Source organism: Palaemon carinicauda, chromosome 6, assembly GCF_036898095.1.
Source record: "Palaemon carinicauda isolate YSFRI2023 chromosome 6, ASM3689809v2, whole genome shotgun sequence".
In the NCBI taxonomy this organism is placed as follows: Eukaryota; Metazoa; Arthropoda; class Malacostraca; order Decapoda; family Palaemonidae; genus Palaemon; species Palaemon carinicauda.
This window is the reverse complement of record NC_090730.1, coordinates 40,273,369-40,295,182: the sequence shown is the minus strand read 5'-3', so window position 1 is coordinate 40,295,182 and position 21,814 is coordinate 40,273,369. Positions and strand designations below refer to the sequence as shown.

The window sequence follows — 21,814 nt, the reverse complement described above, 5'->3', positions numbered from 1 at the left end:
TAGACTTGGCTAGCTGCCAAAAAACTGCCTTTTCAGCTAGTTGAGAATTAGACTCGGAGTCCAGTCTTCTGCTGGGCTGAAATTTTCAGCCCTGCCGTAGACTGTCGACTGACAAATGAGCACCTATAGCAGGACTATCACCTGTTGGTCACGCTAAGACAAGCGACATCAACCTTGTCAAGACCAATGTCACCAAGGCCAGAAACCATGCAAGCAGTGCCAGGCATACTACCAGTTTATAGTGACTTACTTCATTGCATCCATGCCCCTTGCCCAAGAGCTCGTCATGGCTGAGCAGTTCATCTTAGATGCAATTTATTACAAGATATGGTGCCGATGTGACCCTTGTAACCTATACCATGATCTTGTATATCAAATTATGACCAGTAGAAAAAGGGAGCCTCACTGTACAAAACAACCCTGCCACTGTACAACGCTCATGTAGAACTTCCATCACCGTTCTATTTTCCAGGCAATTTGGAGGAGCTTTTGAAGACCCTGGATAACCCTGCCTCTTCCAAACGGCCTAAATCTATTACCCCTCCCTCCACCTCTCCTGCTCCTTACCATATAACTCCCAGAGCACCTGCCACCAATCCTGTTTCTACCTTCTCGCTTGCCCCAGTTGGCCCTCTGGTACTGAGAAGAAGAAGGGGAAGACTGTGAAACCACCTACCGACATTCCAGCCTAGATTTCTGCTGCTCCACTGCTCTCCTGTCCATTTTCAACCATCTCAGAACATAAGACAGACACAGCAGCTCTGTCACTTAATCAGGCAGAGGGACATCTACTGGACCACAACTGCAGGGAATGCCTGAAACAGCTTCTCGGTTAAGCAACTGTCACTCTTCCTCAAGCAGTAGAGTCTGTGTCTACCTCACCAATATTAGATCCGCAGTCCACCTCACCAGCACCACAGCCGCTGTCCACCTCACAAGATCCAGGATGGCCTCCCAAGTTGAAGCTGCCATCCAATGGCAAAGTGCCATCGTATGCAGCAGTTTCTTCTATCACAGATGTACACAATACTTTACGGATCACAGCCAGAGCCAACCTCAAAGACGACCTTGTCATCACCCCAAAGAACCAGGAAAGCGTCATCCCTATTCAAAGGGTAAACCTTCCTGATATTCCTTCATCCTGAAAATAAGCTGAGGAAAGCCGTGGTCCGCAAGTACCCTATCAGGATGCCACTTCAACAAATCACTGCCACTTTCATCGGCCATTTTCCAATAGTCCTAGAATCTTCCCCAATGAGGACTTCAATCCCAAACTCATGAGGTGCTACAATTGCCAACGCTTCAGACGCCACAAGGATGACTGATGAAGCGCAACAGTCCTTGGTGTCTGCTGCAGGAGACACCCTATGGGGAGAAGCATTGATGCACACAAGGAAGGAGAGGGACCTTCACTAATTGCCCAATTGTGCCCTCTCTCATCACGCCTGGAACTTGAGTAGTCCAGAGCGCTTGAAGAGGATCAAAGCAGTGAAGTCCCTCCACCAACAACCACACTAGCAGCAGCTCTGATGCAGGCACCATCTTCTGCAGCAGCAGGAGCATTGGCACAGCTACCCAAGGAGCAGAGAGTCCCACGTCGCAAGTCAGTCTATCACCCAACCACCATACCTGTTCCAGCCATCATCCCTGACCCAGTTACCCTTATCGTACCTACACCTTCCCCTTCCCTTATACCTCCTCCCTCCCCACCCTCTGAAAACCTCTCCCTTCAAAGCCATCCTTGACCAACCAACTCTTGAACCAATTATTCCTGTCATCCTCCAACTTGTATCCTGAGTCTGCACTGTTTTGTTTTAATTCCCCTTAATGTGCAGACTGTTTTCCAATCTTTCCTTAGTCCCTTGCTTTCCCCTTCTCTTTGAGCAAAGATAAGTTGTTATACCTTATAACTGCTCCTTCTTTTCTCCTACATGAATTCCTTCACTCCTCTCCTAGTCTCTTTTACTCACGGGGACTAACTACTATTAAACCTTTCTTTACCACTAAAGCTCCTCTTAAGTTTCAAATAGGGCCTGGTTTTTATATCCTGCCAATTACGCTCCTATGCTTGATTGTGCTGTGAGCAAGTTGATTGGGTCGACTTTGTATGAGCAAGATTAACACTGATAGTTATGCTTTGTGCTGAGCCACTGCCTTATAACACACTCCTTGCCCTTGGGTGCTACAAATTTTGTCGACAGTCACCCATCCGGGACGAAAGCTCCGGACAATCTCAAACAACAAAACAACAACTTCATTCATCACTTCAACTGCAAGCCTCATTGAAATGCGTTGCAACTTGACTCCACCACTGGAAATAATGAAGGTTAGATCACCTAACATTAGAACAGCCGACACTCTCAGGTGACCGCCTTGTCTAAGTGAACGCAGGAAGGCTACTGACTCCCCTGGCAAGCAAGATTATTATTATTATTATTATTATTATTATTATTATTATTATTATTTTTATTATTATTATTATTATTATTATTATTATTATTATTAAAACTTCTTGTGTCCTCAGAAAAAAGTAAGGAAATTATCATTATTATTATTATTATTATTATTATTATTATTAAAACTTCCTGTGTTGTTGTTCTTGTTGTTGTTGTTACTACTACTACTACTACTAATACTATTATTACTACAACTACTACTACTACTACTACTACTACTACTACTACTACTACTTACTTTAAGGGCTGCTTTTCTAGTTCTATACAGCAGGGGAACCCAGATTTCTTTAGGACATTCACAATCATTCTATCATGTTCGTTTCAAATTATTCAACATTTCATACCGCATATTGCTCGTTTATTGTCAAATCAACACTATTGAAACACTTAGAGAACAAAAAAGTCTTCAGTTTCCTCTTGAAAGTCTTAATATCTTCAGTCTTCCGGATATCTAGTAGGAGCTTATTGCATAATCTCGGGGCCGCATATTCTAAGGCTCTAGTCTAGAGCCTACAGTAACCATATATTTAGGTTCCGATGATATTGAAGCCATCTGTAAACCTTCTCATTTCAGCACGATTTGTGGCTGCACAATATGTAGGAGTTCTCTTAGATATTTTGGACGTCCCAATCTGATAACTTGATTGGTTATTGTACATATTTTAAACCCAATTGTACCATTAATAAGCAGCCAGTATAAATCAGTTATTACAGACGTGGTCCTTTCTCGGGTTGAAAGACCTTTTAGCAGTCTTACTCCTCTATTTATTGTATTTTGTAATTTCTTAAGATGCACTTTTAGTAAATTGCAGTAGATGGGGTTACAGTAGTAAATCCTGGTAATAACACAGTTTATCGTAAGTTTCTTTACAGAATGCTCATCCAGGTACTTATATATAAAAGCAATATTTCCGAGATGATATCCAGCAGTTTTAATACAATATATATTTGGGCATTTAGAGACAGGTTACAGTCCAGAAATACTCCTAGATCACGAACGTTACTAGTTATCGGAGCAGATTTGTTATTAATGTTTATTTGAATATGACCCAAGTTTCTAACGATGTTTTTTTTTTTTTTAAACTACTCTAAACTTACTTTTATCTCAATTTAATTTTAGTTGTTTGATTGTCATTCATTCCCTACAACTGGCAAGAATTCAGTTTAAAGTTTCAGTGGTGTCGTCTATATCATTTATGGAAAAGTGAAATTGTGTATCATCTGTGAATAGTTTGATCTTCACTCCATGCCTTTGTAGTATTTTTGACCGACCAATAGTATAGATACAAAATAAGATTTGGCTCCATACACTCCCCTGAGGTACCCCTCTGTTTAAAGCTTCATATGATGAATAAGAGTTTCCAATTTGCTTACTGTAATTTCTGTCAACCAAGTAGTCTTTTAGGTATTCAAAAGCTTGATCTTCAATACCGATGGGAAACAGATTATTTAGTAGCAGTTCATCCACAATTGTACTAAAAATAACACTTAAGATGAATTAATATTGAAATACCACATGGATTTTCATCCATCATTTCCAGCATATCATTTACAACAGAACAGATAACTGTCTCCGTAGAGTATAATTTTCTGTAAGCAGACTGGTTGTCTGACAAAGTTTCTATTTCTTCTAAGTGACTAATTAGTTGCTCAATAATTGCATATTATAGCACTTGAGATGAAGGATAGATTCGAAATAGGCCTATACGAGCATAATTCCTGATAATCTAGAACACTTTTCAGAACCGGTGTATCTACAGCAATTTTCCTAGTTTTGGAAAATTTACAGTCCTCGATGCTTGTGTTTACAGTTCTCATAATTATATCATTTAGATTAGAAAAGTTTCTTTCTCTAGTTACTTCAGGTATTAGCATTGGATCGATCGCACAGTTTATTTTCTTTGCTCTCTTGATAGTTCGGGTGACATTGTCATTTGTTAAATTATTGAATCTCGTTTTTATCTGTGAATGTGGTGTAGCACTTATATGATATTGAACATTTGTAAATGACCTAGTTATATTTTCTAATTTGTCTGTAAAGAATACTAGAAAATTATTTGCTATTTCCTGGTCACTGTGCCCCTCTGGTAACCTTTCATTGACAAAGAGTATAACTTTATGAATTACCTGTAATTGAAACTGATAATCGGAATAGCTAAATTACGAATTTCCAAGCAATACAAGTTTTTAGCTTTCGATGTACAAACTATTCGATATTCATAAACATATGAAAATCAACTTTTTTAATGAGATTGTTAAAAGTACTTCAAATAATAATTTAACTGAATTATATATATATATATATATATATATATATATATATATATATATATATATATATATATAGTTAAAGAAAATAAAAATAAGAGTTAAATTACATATCTTACATTTAGTAAGTTTAAATCATGGTCGATACTGAGAGTGATAGAGAGAAAGAGTATGTTGGTGTAAAGGAATAGTATATAAATCAGTCTATATAGAAATTATCCGGAACCATTTAAGATAGCTAAGCCTAATAGGGTGGCATTAAAAGGAAAGAAAAACGTGAATTTGAAGTCGTTTGTTGACTTTTTAACTTTGAACAGGGTAAAGCTTTGACATTAATCGACCGCTTAAAATGTCCGTGTTTGGAAGATGGTAATTGGATTAAGTGGATAATTCTTTTTTTCAAATACTCTGGAAATACAGAATAATCGGATGAAAAAAAAATCTACGATTCAAGTGACGTCACAAAAATAAAAATAAACTTAGGTTGTATGCTATTATAGTTGCTAATCAGTTGCCCATATTCTTTCTTGTTACTTAGTTTACTTTGAGAGGTCTTAACTGACCGCTTTCCATATCCGAAAAAGATCATATCCTTTTAATACTCAACGAGAGTGCCAAATTTGTCCACTTGAAAAAAATTTTCTTAACATGTAATATTTAGTAATATATCAATATTATTTGTTGATATTGTGGCGGGATGTTGCAAAAACAACCCCCACACCCTTGAATCACTCTAAACAGACCAATGTCTCCTCAATACAACCTTTCCCCTTACGTTATCAGCAGCGGGACTCTTGGACAAAAGGACAAAAACAAAACAAAAACATGACCTTAAAACTATATATTTCTTACAAACTATAATAAATCAAACCAAACCATCCAAAAAAAACTTTAAACTAATCAAAACTTAACACTTTAAACTAGAATCACCAGCATCAAAAACTTTACACTATATATACCATAAACCCCATCCAAATAAACGCAAAAAACCCTAACAAACTTAAATCTAAACCGCACACCAACTCAAAATATATGTTTATAAATATTGCGACACCAGCACTGACGCCACACACAAGCCGAACTGTCTTTTCAAGGCAACTACCACTATATGGTAAACAGGAGTCTCTCTCTCTATGCCATATCGGCCTCAACTCCTTGAGTCACAGGTGCCAGTATCATCATCATCATCATCATCGTCATCATCATCATCATCAATCCAAATACACAGGCCAGGTCGTCAACAGTTGAGCAGTCAAATGAGCGGGACAAACAAAATCTTAATACAGGCCAGGTCATCAACAATAAATCCACTTTCAAAATTCGGTCACTCCAAAGGAGTTAGCCTCACCAAAGGAGGAATCGCAGCTTTGAAAATCAAAAAACACTTCCACGCTGGTCGAAAAAATATATATATAATCCAGCTCTCACACAACTGCCTTATGCTGCAGTCAAATAAAAAAGCATTCGCTCCGAAACATTCACCACTGTCGTAACCTAACTAAAACATGTAAACAAACAATCTCATTTATACCAACAGTCTTTCTCACCACAAATGATCGTTAACCTAACTACTTTCGCTCGCTAACACAATCTCTCTCTCTCTCTCTCTCTCTCAGGATTTGGCAAAAACAAAAATAAAATAAAGCAAAAATAAATCCTCCACATTCCTCCCCCCTTACTTTGCCAAATCCTTCTCACACAACACTTACATTATTTTTTTCATAACCCAGTCGCAGTCGGGAACGGGACCTCTACTCCGAGTAACTGGGCCTCCATATACTCTCTCATTCACTTCTTCCTTATCACAATCATTAGCTACATTAACACTATTCCTATCTAAATCCCTATCATCTAATATATCATGTACAATCATATCTACCTCGTTCTCATCTGGCCCTATAATTACACTCATTTCTGTAAACAGTTCATCCATTTCATCAAAAACATTCTCAACTTTAGTAAAAGATTCATTCATACTACTAATCATTCTCCCATCTCTCACTCTCGCATTCGTCATCCTTTCTTTTACATCACCTAAGGAAAAGCCACACACACTATAGGTATCATTCATACTCAGCCATGATTCATCTGTATTAACACATTTATCTTCCATACACACTTGCACATTTACACCCTTGTCATACTTATTTCTATTCTCACTTTTACTTATAAAATTTCCCCTTCTTTCATCTTTACTTAAAGCTCTTGTATTCTTCCTTTTCTTATATTCTACTAACACTAACTGTTTACCTTCCAGACCTAAGTCCTCATACATACTAGGTTCACCCTTGTTCCTTTTCAACCATTTACTCATCCCATTCTCATCTACATTAATTCTTTCTTTCAAACTTTCATAGTCCCAATCGTCATCCGGCTTTATCTTACCCGTCATAACCCGTCTCAATTTAACATACCTTTCATCCTCTACATTGACCAACGTATACATACATCCCATACAATCACCCTCACGTATACCCCGTATTCTCTTCCTCCTTACAGTCGGCAACAAGCTCACATACACCTTCGGCTCCTGCAAATTCAAAATACCATCATACACATGCACACTTGCTTTCACCAAATTACTTGCTTCCGAACCTTCCACTACATATTCACAATTGTCACTATTGGCAATTCCCAGACTATTCGGCCATGCAACTTTTACACTGACAACCTCACTCGCATCTTTAGACAATTTAACACCTTCTTTTGCTATTAACGGCACACCTTTCCATACCTTCGTACATACACTACCATCTTCATTCAAATAAAATTCCCCACAAAATTTACCCTTAACTTTCATCTCTATCATATTTACACTAGGATGTACAATCATACCGCATTTTTTCAAGAAGTTATAACCTAACAACACATCGTATTTGTCATTTACTCCCTCAACCACATAAAAATCATTATCTTCCATCATCAGCCCCCCAATCATAACATTTTCTCGTAACTTTCCTTGCACAGACATACTTAAATTACCGATCCCTTTCACTTCACCTTTACACCCCCTAAATTCACACACATCCCTTACCTTATCGTATGCATTCCTAAACATTAAATTGACACCACAACCAGTATCAATCAGACCAACTAGCTCTATTCCATTAAAATTTACTTTTGCACTCATGCAGTCATAAGCTCTTTCGCCCATCACGTCTTCATGTAATAAACCTTCACGAACATGCATCACATTCACTCCGCACACACTCGAGGACTCACCCAGCTGAACCCTCTTACACTCTAGTTTCCCGAACATCCTGGCTGATTTCCTCCCTTCTTCCTACATACCCTAGCTACATGCCCATCTGCACCACATTCAGTACACTTACCCCGTGGCTCCTTGCACATTCTAGCATAATGCCCATCCTTACCACAATTACCGCAAATCACATTTGTACGATTACTCCGACATCCACTCGCTATGTGCCCTGTCATACCACACCGATAACATTTTACCCCTTTCTCTTTCGTGCACTCGCTAATTCTATGCCCTACCTCACCACATCCAAAACAAGCACCAAGAGCCCATCTACATTCATTCTTCTTATGTCCTACTTTCCCACATCTATAACACTTCTCTTCACGGATACAACTACCTGACCTATCTTGCGGCGCACTAGCACTCCTATCCCTCCAAACCTGATTCCCTTGCCTAAACCCTTCATTTGTCCTTACAGGTATTCCCACATTACTCGCCCTAACACTCCTATCTACTACATTATCAGCTACCCTCATTGGTCCTCTCAAAATTGCGTCCTTATAACTACCAAATTCTATTACACTTTCTTCCATTCCAGTTCTTACACTCACAGATTTACTTTCTTTCATGCACCTATCTAACTCATAATCCTCAACTATCTCTAGTATATCATCCCATGTCAATCTCTCTTGCGTCCACCTCATTTTCTCTTTGCGTTTCAAATTAATAAATTCACACACATTCTCAGGTACTGTTGCCAAAAACTTCCTCATTAACTCCTTATTCTCATTTATACCTTCATCCCCATACTTCTTCCTAGCTAAAGTTTCCAACCTACATACGTACATTGATATAGCTTCTCCTGCATTCATCCTTGCCTCATCAAAATCATTCTTACGCTTATACTTAACACTCCCTTTCATACGTTTTACCTGCTCAATTATTCTCGTTTTCACACTTTCATAATCAACGTCCCCTACACTCATTATCACTCCATACATCGTCAACAAATACCCAGTCAAATATTCTCCTAACTCCCTAGCCCAAACTCTTTTACTATCACCATACTTATCCTGACAATACCTCTCATACTCCTTGAAAAAATCATTTACATCCCTACTGCTATGCTCATTGAACCTTTCACACCGAGGTACCTCTCTCATAAACACAGTCTTACACACATCACGTTCATTCTCACTGCTATCATCACTGTCTACTCCCTTGTTACCTTCTTCCTCATTCGAATATAATGAATCCACTTCCACACTTAAATTCCTATCCTTAACCATTCCTTTCTTACCCTTTTTCTTACTTACCACTTTCACCCATTCACGATCGTCCTTGCTATCAGCCTGATACTTTTTCTTCCCTTTCTTCACATCACTTTTACCTTTCCTTTCATCTTTCCTCTCCCCTTTCTGTTCATCCTTACTATGCCTAATTCCCTTATCTTCAATATCACCATCACTATTACTACTATCACTATCACTTCCTTTCCCATTATCACCTACCTTAACCTTCTCTTTCACTACCAACCCATTACCCGAAGCTGAGGACACTCCTCCGACTGCACCTTCACCCATTATAGTTTTCATCATCCCCATGACTTGCCCCATCATATCTTCCATTCGTTTCTCCATTCGTTCTTCATTCTCTCGCATCCTCATCTCAACACATTCTTCCACTCTCTCTACTGTCCCCTTTAACTCCCTAAGCTCCTTCTGCATCGCCGCATTCTCCCAGTTCAACCTCTCATTCTCTATTAGCAACCTCTCCTCACGCTCCTTACTCAGCCGCAATTCCTCCTTCAGTAACTTGTTCTGCTCTTCCATTTTTCATCAACCTTAATCCTAAATTCTTAACCTAATTCCGTCCTTCGTCCAACAGTCCAGCTTCAGTCCCGCCTCAGCAGTCCCTGTTCGGGCGCCAAAATAATGTGGCGGGATGTTGCAAAAACAACCCCCACACCCTTGAATCACTCTAAACAGACCAATGTCTCCTCAATACAACCTTTCCCCTTACGTTATCAGCAGCGGGACTCTTGGACAAAAGGACAAAAACAAAACAAAAACATGACCTTAAAACTATATATTTCTTACAAACTATAATAAATCAAACCAAACCATCCAAAAAAAACTTTAAACTAATCAAAACTTAACACTTTAAACTAGAATCACCAGCATCAAAAACTTTACACTATATATACCATAAACCCCATCCAAATAAACGCAAAAAACCCTAACAAACTTAAATCTAAACCGCACACCAACTCAAAATATATGTTTATAAATATTGCGACACCAGCACTGACGCCACACACAAGCCGAACTGTCTTTTCAAGGCAACTACCACTATATGGTAAACAGGAGTCTCTCTCTCTATGCCATATCGGCCTCAACTCCTTGAGTCACAGGTGCCAGTATCATCATCATCATCATCATCGTCATCATCATCATCATCAATCCAAATACACAGGCCAGGTCGTCAACAGTTGAGCAGTCAAATGAGCGGGACAAACAAAATCTTAATACAGGCCAGGTCATCAACAATAAATCCACTTTCAAAATTCGGTCACTCCAAAGGAGTTAGCCTCACCAAAGGAGGAATCGCAGCTTTGAAAATCAAAAAACACTTCCACGCTGGTCGGAAAAATATATATATAATCCAGCTCTCACACAACTGCCTTATGCTGCAGTCAAATAAAAAAGCATTCGCTCCGAAACATTCACCACTGTCGTAACCTAACTAAAACATGTAAACAAACAATCTCATTTATACCAACAGTCTTTCTCACCACAAATGATCGTTAACCTAACTACTTTCGCTCGCTAACACAATCTCTCTCTCTCTCTCTCTCTCAGGATTTGGCAAAAACAAAAATAAAATAAAGCAAAAATAAATCCTCCACAATATACAAATACATTGGAGTACAGTTTCATTAATACTAGTGTGATTTAAAAAAGAAAATACAGGTGAAAAGTACAGTTTGTGTTGAAGGATTCGGAACTTCTATTGTGATTTTTTTTGTCTCAGGATCCTTATTTCTGATTCTATGAGGTCACATGCTGTTAAGGGAAATGGCTTAAGGTTGTGAGATTCATAAACTATATTGAAAAACTATTTTCCGAAATCACGATGAATTTTATATTGGCGTGATTAATGGTGACCCTTTCCTTTGTTGAAAAAAAAAAAAAAACATGTATTCTATGTTATCTAATTCACTCATATGACGATAGATAAGGAAATGATTACGTATTGAACGTTTACATCATATCCTTAACATATTCTAATTATTTTTCTGTTTATGTTTCTAATTTTGGCTAACGTTATAATTTGTACTATAATTCGAATATAATTCTAGAAGAAGGACAATCCGAAATCAAACCATTGATCTCTAGTCTTCGGTAGTGCCATAGCCTCTGTGCCATGGTCTTCCGCTGTCTTGGGGCAGAGTTCTTTTGCTTGAGGATACACTCGGCCACACTATTCTATCTTATTTTTCTTCCTCTTGTTTTGTTAAGTTTTTACAGTTTATATAGAACATTTTTAGTTTAATGTTGTCACTGTTCTTAAAATATTTAATTTTTCCTTGTTCCCTTTCCCCACTGAGATATTTTCCCTGTTGGGGTTCCTGGGCTTATAGCATCCTGCTTTTCCAATTAGGAATATAGCTTAGCAAGTAAGATTAATAATAATAATAATAATAATAATAATAATAATAATAATAATAATAATAATAATAATAATGAGAGGTGCCCGCCCATCTCCCTAATGACTAAAGGGATTCCAGTTTATTAGCAAAATTAAGGAAAAAGATGAAATCAAATAACATTTGTTTTTGTGCAAGTCTGGTTCTAAGGTCTTACTGGAGTCGTTTCTTTCTTAAACGCTTTCTTTAAATTTAGCATAAAATTTACCATTGGGTAAATGCGCTGATTCTTCTTTCTTCGAATTTTTACTTCATAGTTATAAAGTATTTCCAGCCTGTTATTATTATTATTATTATTATTATTATTATTATTATTATTATTATTATTATTATTATTATTATTATTATTATTATTATTATTATTATTATTATTATTATTATTTCTTTTTTGACGTGACAATACGAGAGTAAGAAGAAACCTCCGGGAAAGGAATAGCCCTACAAAAATCGTCATTGTACTGTACGAGAATTCATTGATTACAGACCTGTTAATGATATTAGTTTTTTATCAGTAATTACTTTTTAGTTAACATACATCCTTGTTTTGAGAGCACCTAGTAAGCCTCAATTATGTAGCCATCTCTCTCACAGGTCAATATTTCATTTATATAAACGAATTATTTTTTTGGACAATATTCATTTTTGCTGGGCATCAATTTTTTTATATTTTGGCCTTTTTAAATGGTTTTCATAGGGATGACAATTGTCGGAGTCACTAATGATAATTATGGAAAAAGATAATTAATCAATTATATTTCAAGTTGATTGAATAATTTCGTCTGTTTGGTTTATTTCTTTTAAGTAGATGGAAAAGAAATATTATAGATGAATGTGTTTCAAGGGCAACAGAAACGTAATAGCTCTACTGTATATCCTGAGAGCTAAATGAAACAGGTAAAGTCATTTTAGAATAAAAGGCAGGACAGTGGGAATCACCTAAAATATTCAGAAACACGGCAAGGTGATTTCAGTTTCCACTCAGAAAAACCATATTTGCGGATAAATAGACTCTCTCTCTCTCTCTCTCTCTCTCTCTCTCTCTCTCTCTCTCTCTCTCTCTCTCTATCTCTCAGCGAAATTAAAAATGGATCGGCGGCTGGACCAGATGGAGTTCCAGCGATTTTGTTTAAAAAAAAAAATCCACACACTATCGTGAAGCTGCTTGCAATACTGATAAGACAAAGTTTAGATATGACTGAGATATATGTTAAACATAAATTAGCTTATATAACCCCTATATTCAAAAGTGGATTAAGACTAGAGGCATGCAATTATAGACTTGTTAGTCTAACATCACATATTATGAAAGTGTATGATAGAGTAATAAAGAAGAAAATGAATCATTTGGTTAAAAATAATTTGTTCAATATAGGTCAACACAGTTTGTGCCCGAAAAAAGTACACAAACCCAACTGATAGAAAACTATGAAAACATATACAAAAACATGATGAATAAAAAAGACACAGATGTGATCTATCTAGGTTTTGCAAAAGACTTTGACAAGGTAAACCATAACATATTAGAAAAAAATAATATTGTATGAAAGATAGGAAAATGGGTAAAAGAATTTCTGCAAAACAGTAAACAGATAGAGATTGCAAATTACGAGAAATCAGATGAAGATCAGGTAATATCTGGCGTGCCACAGGGTACGGTATTATCTGCACTGCTGTTTGTTATTATGATCTCAGACATAACTGTGATGTTAAAGACTCTGTAGTGTGAAATTTCACCGATACCACAAGTATATGTAGAGAAATTACTTGTGATGAAGATAGGAACTCACTACAAAGAGATCTAAACAAAATATAAGAATGGATGGAGATAAATTGGATGGTATTTAACTCCGTTAAATTCGAATCGATAAACTATGGAAACAGAGGAGGAATGGTATGCGCATACAGGGGACCTAATAACGAGGCAATCACAAACAAGTAAGCAATTAAAGACCTTGGTGTAATGTTAAACGAGAATATGTTATGCAACGAACAAGTAGCAACACTGTTGGCTAAATGTAAAGCAAAAATGGGAATGATATTCAGACACCTTAAAAGAAGAAAACGGAACACAGGATTTTGCTTTACAAAACTTATGTACGTAATACACTCGAGTACTACAATGTGATATGGTACCCACACTACCAAAATGATATTGCACAAATAGAGAGTGTACAAAGGTCCTATACTGCTATAATAGAAGTTAAAGACCTTTACTACTGGGAAAAACTGCAATTTTTAAAGCTATACAGTCTAGAACGGAGAAGAGAACGCTACATGATGTTACAAGAATGTAAGGAAATCGAAGGAATTACTGAAAACATCATGGAGCTAAAAATATCAGAAAGATCAAGCCGAGGTAGATTAATAGTGCCCAAAACTATACCAGGAAAACTAAGAAAGGCACACAAGACATTAATACACTACGCACCAGCAACGATAATGCAGTGACTATTTAATGTGCTGCCAGCTCATCTACGAAACATATCTGGAATGAGCGTAGATGTGTTTAAGAATAAGCTCGATAAATACCTAAGATGCTTCCCAGACCCTCCAAGACTGGAAGATGCAAAATACACCAGAATATGCATTAGCAACTCTCTGGTGGATATACGAGGTGCCTCATACTGAGGGACCTGGGGGAACCCAAACGTAGAATAAGGCAATAAGGTACTAGGGTGTACATCTCACTTTTTTATGCTATTCTTTCTCTCTGGTACACACTACCACATATCTTTTATTCATTACAGTCTTTATACTTTTTTATTCCATTCAACTCTCTCTCTCTCTCTCTCTCTCTCTCTCTCTCTCTCTCTCTCTCTCTCTCTCTCCCTTGTTTAGTCTAAATTCCTAGCTTTCTTTGTTGTCAGCGTTTTATGCGTCACTTCTTATTATATATATATATATATATATATATATATATATATATATATATATATATATATATATATATATATATATATATATATATATATATATATATATATTTCTTAATGTGTTGAATTTTCATTAATTAACTCCTGTATACTGTGTTAAGATTTTTTTTTACGATTTTCTTTTTATTTCTTGATTCCCATTTAATAGTGACTTATAACTAATATGAAGCCTACCACTGTCATCAGGATAGGCAGGTCATTGGTACTCTCTATAGAATAAGTTTGCCTAATCCCCAAAGCTTTTTAATTAATGATCATTATTTATTATTTTTTCCAACATTTAGCAAAGGGTAATTAAATTTCCCATTTTTTTTTTCAGTTCCCTCTTCATGAACGACCAAGGCTTGTGATAGGTGTAATTTGAATTGATGTTGTCAATTTCTTTTGGAACGATTTAAATCTATTTTTTTTCTTTATTTACAAAGCATCGCTTCTAAATTTTCTATCCTGGGTGTTTGTTATTTAGAAGTTTATCATACCAGCTGGAATTGTAAATAATGTGGAGGATAAATTTTCCAATTTTTTTTTTTTATCCTTAGTTTGGCTTTTTTGTTTTCTAAACCATTCAGAGCACCAGTGAGGGAGAGCCAGCGAAAAAGGGAGAGTAGCTTGTGTAATGATTGTTTATAGTGGGGAAGACTTGATATAAATGAAGGTAGCTGTTTAAATATTTTGTTATTTAAGTTATAGCAGTACGGAGTATCTTTGGCTACTGTTTTTTTTTCTTTAACTGAGTGCAGCAGAAAAAGAATCAATTTTGAATGCGGGTTTCATTATTTATCATTTTCGGAAGTTATTTTATTTATTATCAGTAAGCATTATTTTATCTTTGCTTGGTGAGGATATGAATGATAGAATCAGATATTATTTATTTTTTATTATAGTGTGACAGTTTAGTTAGCAATGAGTGTTCGTAAGTGTTTTTATGGTTTTATTTCCATATTGTAATTCGTCCTTTGGTAAATTATTATCCTAATGAGTGTCAGCAGATGATTGTTCCGATGACCTTCTGCTTCCGAATGATGACTGATTGATGCTGACCGTGCTTATAAAACGATTAAAGGTTTAAAGGCAGCTCATGAATGGCAGAGGCAAGGGACAGAGACATTGCCCTATCAAGGAGGACAATGCCCAAGGGACTGATCATGTTTACTTATGATCAGTGACCAAGCCCCCTCTCCACCCAAGCTAGGAAAAAGGAGGGCCAGGCAATGGCTGCTCATGACTCAGCAGATGGACCTATAGGCTTCCCCAAAACCCACCCTCCTTAGCTCATAAGAATGATGAGGTTGCAGAGACCAAATGAACTAATGAGTTTAACCGGAACTCGAACCCTAGTCAGGTGTTCACCAGTCAAGGACGTTACCGAATAGGCCACCACCTAGAGAATGGTAATGGGAATGTTGGCTAAGGGAATTTACTTATTATTAGTCTGCATGATCTCAAATTTTGCTATATAAGGATTATTGGATTTGATCAATTTTGGAGGATGTTGATGCGGATGACGACGATATGGTTCTGGAATTACCGTCGGCCACGGGACTTTTGGAGTGCCTTTTAGAAGTTCAAGTCTAAGCGATAGAACCCATGTCCGTATATATATATATATATATATATATATATATATATATATATATATATATATATATATATATATATATATATATGTATATATATATATATATATATATATATATATATATATATATATATATATATATATATATATATATATATATATATATATATATATATATATATATATATATATATATATATATATATATATATATAAAGATATATATATTTATGTATATAAATATATATATATATATATATATATATATATATATATATATATATATATATATATATATATATATATATATATATATATATATATATTTTTGGGCTCAAGCCATGTCGTCCTGATGGAAGTTCCTATAGGGTAGCTTCCTAGGGTATATTACAAGTACAGCGATATTCCCAGAGAATTTACCTTAAGGTACCAGAATTCTAACTCCTGGAGCGAATATCCCTCCTGAAAGGGATATCGCGACATATCAGAGGACGTATTCTTGACACGCCACATGGCAATCTGCAACCTGAACAGAGATTTCATCTCGCAGGGGGCGATTGGCAAGAAACGAATTCGGGAAAGAAAAAGGGGAAGCCGCTCCCAAGGCTCCCTATCTTCCGATTCGTATGCGTGCCTGGCGCCAATCCTGGCGCCATCTGTATTCCTTTTTGCGTAGCTTAACAACTCGGTGTTTTTTCCTGTGTTTTTCGCAAATCTTGGATTTATTCTACTTTTCATGGCTTCTCCGTCTTCGTCGGCCTCTGATAAGTTGAGTACCATGTCTTTTATGTATAAATGTAGGCTCTTGGTAAATTTTTGAGTGATTAATAGGATTAATCTTTGTTACAAGAGCCGTAGCCTACCGGAGGCGTCATGGACGCTGTCGCTCGCTAGGTATAAGTTTAGTTAGTCAGAGCGACATTCCTGGTTGTTTTGCTTTAATAAATTTTTGCTATTTAGCATTACATAGGATTTCCTTTCGTGCTTAGTATTATTTTGGCGAAGTATTCGCCATTCTGGCCTACGCTAGGCCATGTAGCCTAGTCGTTTGGTCCTAGTACTTCATGCATGATTTTGGTTTTTCCGAGTGTAATAAAATTTTATTGAAGCTTTAGGCTATGTTTTATACATTTAAGATTGTGTGGAATATTTCCAAGATAGTATACGAGTGAGTTTCGGTGATTTAGGTAATCGATTCTCTGGGTGCCTAGGCTAAGTTGCTTATGGAGCCTTAGTATACTTTCTCATACTCCCCGGTTGCTTTCTTTTCTTCGGAGAAGGTATGCAATCCCTTTCCCTCTGTTTAAGCCTTGGGCTTATCCCTAAGTGGTTTTTTCCGAATTAATTTTCGATAAAACTATACTGGGGTGTTACTGTACCTTCCTGTTCCAGTAAGGTCGGTGCTTGTCTGGCTTAGGGTAGAGTCTCCCTCGCTGGCCTGACACAGACAAAGGTGGCTTAGCCTCCTTAAGTCACTACCGAAGGTTTCTGTGGATATGATTCCTTCTTTTGTGATCTACCAGACTAGTCCTTGTAGGCTAAGATAAGTTTCTTGGCTGCGGGTGATCCGTCACTAAAGCAAGGTTGGTAGGAACCTCTTTTGTCCCTTCCCCCTCTATCTCCATAATGGCCTAGCCATTACAGTACTGTACGTCATTCTACATCTGGACCTAGTATAGGTTAGGATGTGGAATTGACTCAGCCCCCTGCCGGCCGGCAGAGCTGCCGGCCGGCAAGGGTCTTATATTTTGAGTGCTGCCCGGACCTCCCTTGGTCCCTTATCCATGCCTGCCTGTAGAGCCAGACGGCATTGGCCAGGAAGCCTGAATTAGATTCTCCCCTTCCTTATATGCACTCTTTCGGATTGCCGGGCTTGGAGGTAGTGTACACTCTTATCCCGGCATCCATCCTATTTTTCTTCTAGTGCTTTACCCGACCCGGCTGCCGGCCTATGAGGCCGGCAGCCGGGCAGGTGTAGTCCTCTGGTTCTTTTGCTGCCGGCTGGCATCGGTCCTGTACCTTTGCCGGCCGGCTAATGTCAGCCCTTGTCTGCCGGTCACCAAGAGTGTGGCCAGCAGCTGGGTACTACCTTGTGTAGTTGCCGGCCGGCAGCCATTGCCGGCCGACATTGGCTGTTGCCGGCCGGCAATTGCTGCCGACCGGCACATGCATTTGAACCAGAGTTCAGCCGCCTTATAGCTGTTAAGTAGTATACTTTAAAGCTAGTTATGGTGTGTGCCGGCCGGCAGGTGCCAGCCGGCACGTATCCTCCCATACTGTACTATTATTCTTCAGTATAACATATACAGTAAGAGGAAAACTATAGTATGGGTTTTGGTACAGCACTGTTCTAACACTTTTGTGTTTTCTTGCACAGTCCTTTGCTGTTGCCCTACAGATAGGAAAGTGAGTTCTTTCCTGTCTATTATCCAGGTTTTTAAAATCATTGCTTAGGTGTGAGCTCCACCTGTTTCCTCTGGAAACTTTGCATTGGTTACTCTAGAAGAGATTAACCATTTGATTTTATTATCTGGAAGGCTGCAGCAATGGGTTGTGAGGGAAACACAGGTGTGTGTCTTTCCTTTCTGAATTGTTATGCTATACTATGCATATCCAGTGATACATAGTTCACTTGATACTCATGGAAATTTCTTCTCTTTACAGAAGGACACTCCGAAGTGCGGAAGTGCTTTCTGCAACGTCCGCAGCAAGAACCTCTGCAGACATGAGTTTTGTAGGAGACACGCAGCATGCGCTGTCTCCAAGGATGATCTCCGGTATTGGGACCCTCAGGTATGTATTGTGTGCACTAACCTGATTACTGAGACCTTTGATTCCCCTAGGACGGAGGAATCAAGGGATATAGCTAGGAAGAAGCTTCGTACTTGGGTAAGGGGCTTCCAAAGAACACTTCTGGCCCTTATCTTCCAAGTGAGAAGATGAGGGCGTATCTTTTCCCTAAGGCATCAGCTGATGCAGTGATTCCCCAGCCTCAAGAGGAGATCCCCCAAGTTCAGATCCAGGTGGATGCTGAAGTCGCGGTCGCGATGCATGACATCCAGTTAGATGACAGGATGTCTGATGTGGACGAGTGTCTGGAGGAAGACCTCCTGGCAGAAGCCCAGGATGAAGTTCAAGCCCCAGACGTTGTAGAGGTAGACGTCGACGAGGTGTCGGCTACTCCGGTTCAGATTCCGGAGCCTATTCCCTCAACATCGGCCAGTCTCCCAGTAGAGCTGGGACAGGCCCTCTCTTCTATTGTTGGAATGATCCAACAAATGCAGAAGGAGAATCAGGAGAAGGCGGCTGCAATGGAACTACGAATGCAGTGCCTTGCAGAATCACATGGGCCCCAGAAAAAGCTCAATGTGAAAGACCTTCCCTTGTGCTCAGATGCTAACCCATGGAGGTATGCTGAGCACATGCCGATGACGACTGGAAAGATCGTCATCTCGGATAAGCTGGGCTCAGTTCCCCTGGAGGAGGTGGAATTCTGGCCCAGCAAGGCATCATATCCGGATTGTTATGTCCGGCTGAGGAAGGAACCAGCTTCAAAGGAGGAGACAGAGCCGAAGGAGGTCATAGTGATGGACCATGCTAAGGCTCAAGCTCTACTTTCATCCTCGATGAAAGAGAGGGGCTTCTCTAACTCAAAGGTAGCCGCATTGAACAGGAAGCTCCCTTCCTTTGTGTCCTCGCCTACTAGAGCCTTCCCCTTTTTACAGAAAGGGTTTCTGGCTGTACTAAAAGCAGTCGAGGCCGGCAAGCCTTGCCCCTCCCTAGAGGAGTGTAAACCCTTGTCGCTGGCCCTGCCTATGGACCACAAAGACTGGAAGGACGTCCATCTTACGTTCTCAGTTGGAAAGTTGGAGGCTGATATTGCCGGACGTCAGTTCGGCGAGGACCTCCCTAAGCTGTCTGACTTTCTTTTGCGAAGAGAGTTCGATACAAAAGAAAGACTGACTGCCTCAATGTCTCTTCAGACTACTCTCGAGACGATGGCAAGTGACCCCAAGGTCCATGAAATGTTCATGGTAGTGGCCAAGACTCATCTGGCCACAGTGACGAAGGACCTTTATGGCTTCGTCAAGGCAAGGAGAGCTTGTAGGGAGTTCGTGTTTACCTCGAGCCAAGGAAACTAATATCCTCCAACATTTGGGGAAAAGACCTTTTCCCTACCGACTTGGTCAAAGAAGTTGTTGATAAGGCCGCCTTGGAGAATAGAAACCTTCTCCAGAAGTGGGGCCTGGCTATCAAAAGAAAGTCTTCCCCGGATGAGGGTCCTCAACCAAAGAGGAAGACTATGAGGACTAGGCTACCGTCTCGGCCAGCCAAGCCTGTTAGACAGCAACAGCAACTGCAATTGCCATTGCCCCCAGTGCCCCAGATCGTGGCACAAACCCCGACCACTTTTCAGTGGGTACCCCAGGCCGTGTCGACACAGTCCACGGCATTCACCCCAGCGTTCGAAGGGCAGTCTACTTCCTTTCGAGCAAAGCCTAGAGGAGCAGCCAGAGGCTCGTCTAGACGCCCCTCAAGGGGAAGGGGATTCAGGGGTGGTCGTGGTCAGGAAGGCAAGACCTCAGGACGGCAGTCCAAGTGAGGTGATACCGGTAGGAGGGAGACTTCTGAAATTTCGGGATCGGTGGACCTTCGATCCCTGGGCCCACAGCTTACTCAAGAATGGACTGGGCTGGAGCTGGTACAGCACTCCACCCCTGTGCCTTCGGTTTTTCCAACACTCCACCCCCGTTATGGAGGAGTACGTTCAAGAACTGTTGGAGAAAAAAGGTGATCCGAAGGGTGAATCCCATCAATTTCTAAGGGAGGCTGTTTTGTGTTCCCAAGAAAGACTCGGAAAAGCTCAGAGTCATTCTGGACTTGTCGCCACTCAACAAGTTCATAGTGAATTGCAAATTCAAAATGCTAACACTGCAACACATAAGGACCTTACTGCCCAAGAGGGCATATTCCGTCTCTATAGACTTGTCAGACGCCTATAGGCACATTCCAATTAGCCATCGACTCTCCCCCTACCTAGGGTTCAGGCTACAACGAAGACTATACGCCTTCGGAGCCATGCCATTCGGGCTAAACATAGCCCCAAGGATTTTTACGAAGCTAGCGAGCGTAGCTCTCAAACAATTACGCCTAAAGGGAATTCAGGTAGTAGCCTACCTGGACGACTGGTTGGTGTGGGCAGCAACCGAGACAGAATGCTTGCAAGCTTCCAGTCAAGTGATCCAGTTCCTAGAGTACCTAGGCTTTAAGATCAACAAAAAAAAAAAAAAAAAAAGTCTCGACTTTCTCCATCTCAAAAGTTCCAGTGGCTGGGAATCCACTGGGACCTTTTGTCACACCGTTTCTCCATCCCGGCGAAGAAAAGGAAGGAGATAGCGGGTTCTGTCAAGAGACTTCTAGATTCCGAAAGGATATCAAGACGCGAGCAGGAGAGGGTACTGCGCTCTCTCCAGTTTGCTTCGGTGACAGACCCAGTGCTAAGAGCACAGCTAAAGGATGCAATCGGAGTTTGGAGAAGTTATGCATCAAACGCGCAAAGAGATCTGAGAAGACCAGTTCCGTTTCGTGTACGTACTCTTCTTAGGCCTTGGTCCCAAGCCAGACATCTAAAGAAGTCGGTTCTTCTTCAGCCACCTCCCCCGTCGG

The 21,814-nt window shown here is 39.4% G+C and overlaps 1 protein-coding gene across 1 annotated transcript; it reads left to right on the top strand.

Moving 5' to 3' along the window:
* Positions 1-262: 262 nt before the first annotated feature.
* LOC137642962 (anti-sigma-I factor RsgI2-like) lies at positions 263-1,745 on the top strand. The gene is made up of 4 exons (XM_068375825.1): positions 263-347; positions 473-636; positions 900-1,115; positions 1,461-1,745. The coding sequence occupies exons 1-4, from the start codon at positions 263-265 to the stop codon at positions 1,743-1,745; spliced, it is 750 nt and encodes a 249-aa protein (XP_068231926.1).
* The last annotated feature ends 20,069 nt before the right edge of the window (positions 1,746-21,814 follow it).